Source organism: Capricornis sumatraensis, chromosome 5 (assembly GCF_032405125.1).
Source record: "Capricornis sumatraensis isolate serow.1 chromosome 5, serow.2, whole genome shotgun sequence".
Taxonomy (NCBI): domain Eukaryota; kingdom Metazoa; phylum Chordata; class Mammalia; order Artiodactyla; family Bovidae; genus Capricornis; species Capricornis sumatraensis.
Window position 1 is genome coordinate 111,023,313 of NC_091073.1, and position 7,277 is coordinate 111,030,589.

Genomic DNA, 7,277 nt, shown 5'->3' on the forward strand with positions numbered 1-7,277 from the left:
CCTTTATTCCTGTCTTCAAAGTCGACATTCTAAACAATCTGGTAAATGCACTCTTTTTTTTTTTAATGCTTAAAGTAGGTATACCGTGCGTGTCTGACAGGCCCTACAACAGGCTGTTCTAGTTGGTGTAAATTTCAAGCCAAATCATGGATAAGCCAGAATGACTTCCCCATACGTCAGTACATGAAAATTCCTTCCTTCAGAGCTCAGTCACAGACACCCTGAACAACCCTCCACAATGACACTAACCATGGCCACGTGTAGGCAAAACCAAAGAAGGCAAATGCGGGGCAGTCAGTGGGCCTGATGGTAACTGAGCCTGGGGGGAAATTTGCATCCTCGCTGAGCTGAGATCACCTTCCTCTGAAGCCTGAGCATCCTCCTTCTAAGGGAGCTCTGGCTCAGATGCAGAGCCTGAGCTTTCTTCTCGCATCCCCAGAAAAGAGGGACTCTTCTCACGTTCCCTGAAACAGGGACTGTGGATGGAGGAGGCAGGAGGCCAGGGACCAAGGCCTGGGGTGGTGACCGGAGGACGGGCCAAGATGCACCCAGAATTCACAGTCCTCTTCATGCTGCTCTTTGTCCTGCTGTGTATCCTGGGCCTCCTGGCCAATGGCTTCATTGTGCTGGTGCTGAGCAGAGAATGGGTGCGACGTGGGAGGCTGCTCCCCTCTGACCTGATCCTCTTTAGCTTGGGACTCTCCCGCTTCTGCCTGCAGTGGGTTGGAATGGGGAATAACTTCTACTATTTCCTGCATCTGGTCGACTACTGCAGCGGTCCTGCCCGGCAGTTCTTCGGTCTACCCTGGGTCTTCCTCAACTCCGTCACTTCCTGGTTTGGCTCCTGGCTCAGCGTCCTCTTCTGCATGAAGATTGCTAACTTTACCCACCCCGCCTTCCTCTGGCTAAAGTGGAGGCTCCCCAGGTGGGTGCCCTGGCTTTTGCTGGGCTCTCTCCTCACCTCCTTCACTGTCACCCTGCTTTTTTTTTCAGGGAACCACGCTTTGTATAAAGGGTCCTTCACTAGAAAACCTTTCAGGAACATGACCTATCATCAATGGAGCAGGATTCTGGAAATGTACTATTTCCTGCCCCTGAAACTGATCACTCTTTCAGTTCCTGGCTCTGTTTTTCTGGTCTTGATTGCTCTGTTGATTCACTCTCTGAGGAGACACGCATGGAGGATGCAGCGCAGTGGTCACAGCCTGCAGGATCCCAGTGGCCAGGCTCACACCAGAGCTCTGAAGTCACTAGTCTCCTTCCTTGTTCTTTATATTCTGTCTTTCGTGTCCCTGATCATTGATGCTGCAGGGTTCTGCTCCTCAGAGAGTGACTGGTACTGGCCATGGCAAATTTTAGTCTACTCGTGCACATCCATCCATCCCTTTATCCTCATCCTTGGCAACCTCAGGCTTCGAGGGGCATTTGGGCAGCTGATTTTGTTGGCCAGGGGCTTCTGGATGGCCAAGGTGGTGTGATCCCCTTAACCAGTCCATCAGAAGAGGCTCAAGTGAGGATGACAGAGCCACAGACCAAATACATGAAAATGTTTGGGAAGGAGAGGAGGGGAGTAAAATCTGGGAACTCTTTGAGCATAATTTCTTCCTGGAACACTGTTAAAATGTGGCCCCACAGGTCCCAGAGAGCCAGCATCATCCAGAAGGTCAGAATATAAAAATTCTGTGTTATTCTCTCTCTTTGTATCCCCTCTGTTATGTGGAAGCCTTTGGTTAAAAAGTCGTAACTGCACTATCTTTAAAAAAAGTGATTTTATTTATTTCTTTGTTTTTGGCTGTGCTGGGTCTCTGTTGCTGCACCGGCTTTTCTCTAGTTGTGGCACGTGGGCTTCTCATGTGGGATCCTCCCGGACCAGGAATCAAAACCGTGTCTCCTGCATTGGCAGGTGGATTCTTTACCGCTGAGCCACCAGGGAAGCCCCCTAACTGCACCATCTTATCTCAGTTGTCTGCTGGGAAATTAAGAAAAATCGTGTCTGTTACTGAACTAGTATGTGGCTGGGGAAGCAGTGACCTTCCTGAGGATAATGTAATAGTCACTATGTGAGCCCCAAAGGACAGTAATTGTGGTGGGCAGTGGCCTGGGCTGCGAGACCTAATAGTCCTTCTTTCTATGGGGATTCTTTGTCTCTTACCAAACTTGGACACTTCGATTTTAATTTTTATTAAAACTACTAGGTTTCTTCACAATACATTTTCTCCTTAATATTTCTGTTGTTCTGGTTTTGATTTTCTCTAAGTGACAGACTTTTCCCATGTTTATTCTTCCTTTGGAATCACATGTTGTGATTTTTCTCCTTTTTCAGATTATCTCAAACTTTTTCCTAAAGCAAATGTCTCAAAGTCACATGTGAATTAAATAAATGAATTAAATAAACATGTACTTTTTATTCTGAAAAAAAATAATTTCACTTAGTTTGTGTTCAAAACTGTTTAACTTTTTTTTTTTTTTAAGGAATCACCCCATTAAATCTTATGTTTAACTATTTGTTTAAAAGAGTTTGTTTCAATTACTACACAGAAGTTTTAAGAAATAATTTTGGAAAAAATTTTAATTAGAGTTAGGTGCCTCTAAGGCAGAATATAAAAAGTTTTTGGTAAAAGTATCAATGTTCATATTTTAGAGACTAACCTGCAACTTTTTTTTGCATTTCTTTTCCATGGGAATGGTCTTGATCCCTGTCTCCTGTACAATGTCATGAACCTCATTCCATAGTTCATCAGGCAGTCTATCTATCAGATCTAGACCCTTAAATCTATTTCTAACTTCCACTGTATAATCATAAGGGATTTGATTTAGGTCATACCTGAATGGTCTAGCGGTTTTCCCTCCTTTCTTCAATTTAAGTCTGAATTTGGCAATAAGGAGTTCATGATCTGAGCCACAGTCAGCTCCCAGTCTTGTTTTTGTTGACTGCATAGAGCTTCTTGATCTTTGGCTGCAAAGAATATAATCAATCTGATTTTGGTGTTGACCATCTGGTGATGTCCATGTGTAGAGTCTTCTCTTGTGTTGTTGGAAGAGGGTGTTTGCTATGACCAGTGCATTTTCTTGGCAAAACTCTATTAGTCTTTGCCCTGCTTCATTCTGTAATCCAAGGCCAAATTTGCCTGTTACTCCAGGTGTTTCTTGACTTCCAACTTTTGCATTCCAGTCCCCTATAATGAAAAGGACATCTCTTTTGGGTGTTAGTTCTAAAAGATCTTGTAGGTCTTCATAAAACCCTTCAACTTCAGCTTCTTCAGCATTACTGGTTGGGGCATAGACTTGGATAACTGTGATATTGAATGGTTTGCCTTGGAGATGAACAGAAATCATTCTGTTGTTTTTGAGATTGCATCCAAGTACTCTTGGGCTCTTTTGTTGACCATGATGGCTACTCCATTTCTTCTGAGGGATTCCTGCCCGCAGTAGTAGATGTAATGGTCATCTGAGTTAAATTCACCCATTCCAGTCCATTTTAGTTCACTGATCCCTAGAATGTCGACATTCACTTGCCATCTCTTGTTTGACCACTTCCAATTTGCCTTGATTCATGGACCTGACATTCCACGTTCCTACGCAATATTGCTCTTTACAGCATCGGATCTTGCTTCTATCACCAGTCACATCCACAAGTGGGTATTGTTTTTGCCTTGGCTCCATCCCTTCATTCTTTCTGGTGTTATTTCTCCACTGATATCCAGTAGCATATTGGGCACCTGCTGACCTGGGGAGTTCCTCTTTTGGTATCCTATCATTTTGCCTTTTCATACTGTTCATGGGTTTCTCAAGGCAAGAATAATGAAGTGGCTTGCCATTCCCTTCTCCAGTGGACCACATTCTGTCAGGCCTCTCCACCATGACCTGCCTGTATTGGGTTGTCCCACAGGCATGGGTTGAGTTCATTGAGTTAGACAAGGCTGTGGTCCTAGTGTGATTAGATTGACTAGTTTTCTGTGAGATGGTTTCAGTGTGTCTGCTCTCTGATGCCCTCTTGCAACACCTACCATCCTACTTGGGTTTCTCTTACCTTGGCATGCGGTATCTCTTCACGGCTGCTCCAGCAATGCAAAAAAGCAAAATGGCTGTCTGGGGAGGCCTTACAAATAGCTGTGAAAAGAAGAGAAGTGAAAAGCAAAGGAGAAAAGGAAAGATATAAGCATCTGAATGCAGAGTTCCAAAGAATAGCAAGAAGAGATAAGAAAGCCTTCCTCAGCAATCAATGCAAAGACATAGAGGAAAACAACAGAAGGGGAAAGACTAGAGATCTCTTCAAGAAAATTAGAGATACCAAGGGAACATTTCATGCAAAGATGGGCTCGATAAAGGACAGAAATGGTCTGGACCTAACAGAAGCAGAAGATATTAAGAAGAGGTGGCAAGAATACACGGAAGAACTGGACAAAAAAGATCTTCACGACCCAGATAATCATGATGATGTGATCACTAATCTAGAGCCAGACATTTTGGAATGTTAAGTCAAGTGGGCCTTAGAAAGCATCACTATGAACAAAGCTAGTGGAGGTGATGGAATTCCAGTTGAGCTGTTTCAAATCCTGAAAGATGATGCTGTGAAAGTGCTGCACTCAATATGCCAGCAAGTTTGGAAAACTCAGCAGTGGCCACGGGACTGGAAAAGGTCCGTTTTCATTCCAATTCCAAAGAAAGGCAAATGCCAAAGAATGCTCAAACTACTGCACAATTGCACTCATCTCAGATGCTAGTAAAGTAATGCTCAAAATTCTCCAAGCCAGGCTTCAGCAATATGTGAACCGTGAACTCCCTGATGTTCAAGCTGGTTTTAGAAAAGGCAGAGGAACCAGAGATCAAATTGCCAACATCCGCTGGATCATGGAAAAAGCAAGAGAGTTCCAGAAAAACGTCTATTTCTGCTTTATTGACTATGCCAAAGCCTTTGACTGTGTGGATCACAAGAAACTGTGGAGAATTCTGAAAGAGATGGGAATACCAGACCACCTGACCTGCCTCTTGAGAAACCTATATGCAGGTCAGGAAGCAACAGTTAGAACTGGACATGGAACAACAGACTGGTTCCAAATAGGAAAAGGAGTACGTCAAGGTTGTATATTGCCACCCTGCTTATTTAAATTATATGTAGTAGAGTACATCATGAGAAACGCTGGGCTGGAGGAAGCACAAGCTGGAACCAAGATTGCCAGGAGAAGTATCAATAACCTCAGATATGCAGATGACACCACCCTTATGGCAGAAAGTGAAAAAGAACTAAAGAGCCTCTTGATGAAAGTGAAAGAGGAGAGTGAAAAAGTTGGCTTAAAGCTCAACATTCAGAAAACAAAGATCATGGCATCTGGTCCCATCACTTCATGGGAAATAGATGGGGAAACAGTGGAAACAGTGTCAGACTTTATTTTTCTGGGCTCCAAAATCACTGCAGATGGTGACTGCAGCCATGAAATTAAAAGACGCTTACTCCTTGGAAGAAAAGTTATGACCAACCTAGATAGCATATTCAAAAGCAGAGACATTACTTTGTCAACAAAGGTCTGACTAGTCAATGCTATGGTTTTTCCAGTAGTCATGTATGGATGTGAGACTTAAGAAAGCTGAGCGCCAGAGAACTGATGCTTTTGAACTGTGGTGTTGGAGAAGACTCTTGAGAGTCCCTTGGACTGCAAGGAGATCCAACCAGTCCATCCTAAAGGAGATCAGTCCTGGGTGTTCATTGGAAGGACTGATGTTGAAGGTGAAACTCCAATACTTTGGCCACCTCATGAGAAGAGCTGACTCATTTGAAAAGACCCTGATGCTGGGAAAGATTGAGGGCAGGAGGAAAAGGGGACGACAAAGGATGAGATGGTTGGATGGCATCACCGACTCAACGGACTTGAGTTTGAGCAAACTCCAGGAGTTGGCAATGGTTGCAAAGAATTGGACATGACTTAGTGACTGAGCAATAAAATCGAATTTTAGAATAATTGCGAAGATTTAATGTGTAATATATGTGTATGACATGTTAACAGTATTCATCATAATTTGTTAGTAGTATTATAATAATGCATAGTTAATGTTATTTTTAAAAATTATTTTTTGTATCTTCATCAGTATGAAAATAGTAGAGGAAACAGGAAGTGGCAAGGAGTTTTCTAGCCAGCAGGAAAGACCAGGCTTTCTTTCTCTTTCTCTGACTCTTGTTTTTTTTTTTTTTTTTCTTTTTTTTCAATTTTTTGAGTTGCCAAGCAGTGCAAATATGCCAAGTGTGACTGAGATAAAGAAAAGCCACTTGTGGTGGATAAGAAATCACTGAGAAGGAAGTCTGATGCTGAAGAAGGCCACTGCAAGTTCACTAGAGGGTGTGACTAAGAGAATAATTTACTTAAGTAGCATTTTGACATCAGCTGAGGAAGTAAGTCTAGTCAAGGCTATGGTTTTTCCCGTGGTCATGTATGGATGTGAGAGTTGGACTGTGAAGAAGGCTGAGTGCTGAAGAATTGATGCTTTTGAACTGTGGTGTTGGAGAAGACTCTTGAGAGTCCCTTGGACTGCAAGGATATCCAACCAGTCCATTCTGAAGGAGATCAGCCCTGGGATTTCTTTGGAAGGAATGATGCTGAAGCTGAAACTCCAGTACTTTGGCCACCTCATGCGAAGAGTTGACTCATTGGAAAAGACCCTGATGCTGGGAGGGATTGGGGGCAGGAGGAGAAGGGGACGACAGAGGATGAGATGGCTGGATGGCATCACCGACTCAATGGATGTGAGTCTGAGTGAACTCTGGGAGTTGGTGATGGACAGGGAGGCCTGGCGTGCTGCGATTCATGGGGTCGCAAAGAGTCGGACACGACTGAGCGACTGAAATGAACTGAGGAAGTAAGAATAGAACTAGAAGTTATTTTTTCTCTATTTTTTTTTCCTTTGAAGAAATAAAAGAGAAAGGATGAAATTATAATGGAATACTGAGTGTTACTATACAATAGCTATTACCCTTAAACTTGATTCTATATTTTATTTTGTAAGGTTGCTGTGTTACGCTGTTATATTGAAAATTGAAAAGACTAAAAAAAAGAAGTGTTAGAAATCACATTAGATCAATGGGAAATCAGATTGACTGGTGGACCCTTGATCACATGCTCTTTTTGGGCAATTTTTTTTTAATGATAAGTTGGATTCTATGGACTTCCCAGGTGGCACTAGTGGTTAAGAACCACCTACCAATGCAGGAGACATAAGAGACATGAGTTCAATCCCTGGGTCAGGAAGATCCTCTGGAGAAGGAAATGGAAACGCACTCCAGTATT

At 43.0% G+C, this 7,277-nt stretch overlaps 1 protein-coding gene across 1 annotated transcript; it reads left to right on the top strand.

Annotated features, from left to right (window-relative positions):
• Positions 1–542: 542 nt before the first annotated feature.
• LOC138079755 (taste receptor type 2 member 41-like) lies at positions 543–1,478 on the top strand. Its single transcript, XM_068972438.1, has one exon. It carries the CDS (start codon positions 543–545, stop codon positions 1,476–1,478), a length of 936 nt encoding a protein of 311 aa, XP_068828539.1.
• The last annotated feature ends 5,799 nt before the right edge of the window (positions 1,479–7,277 follow it).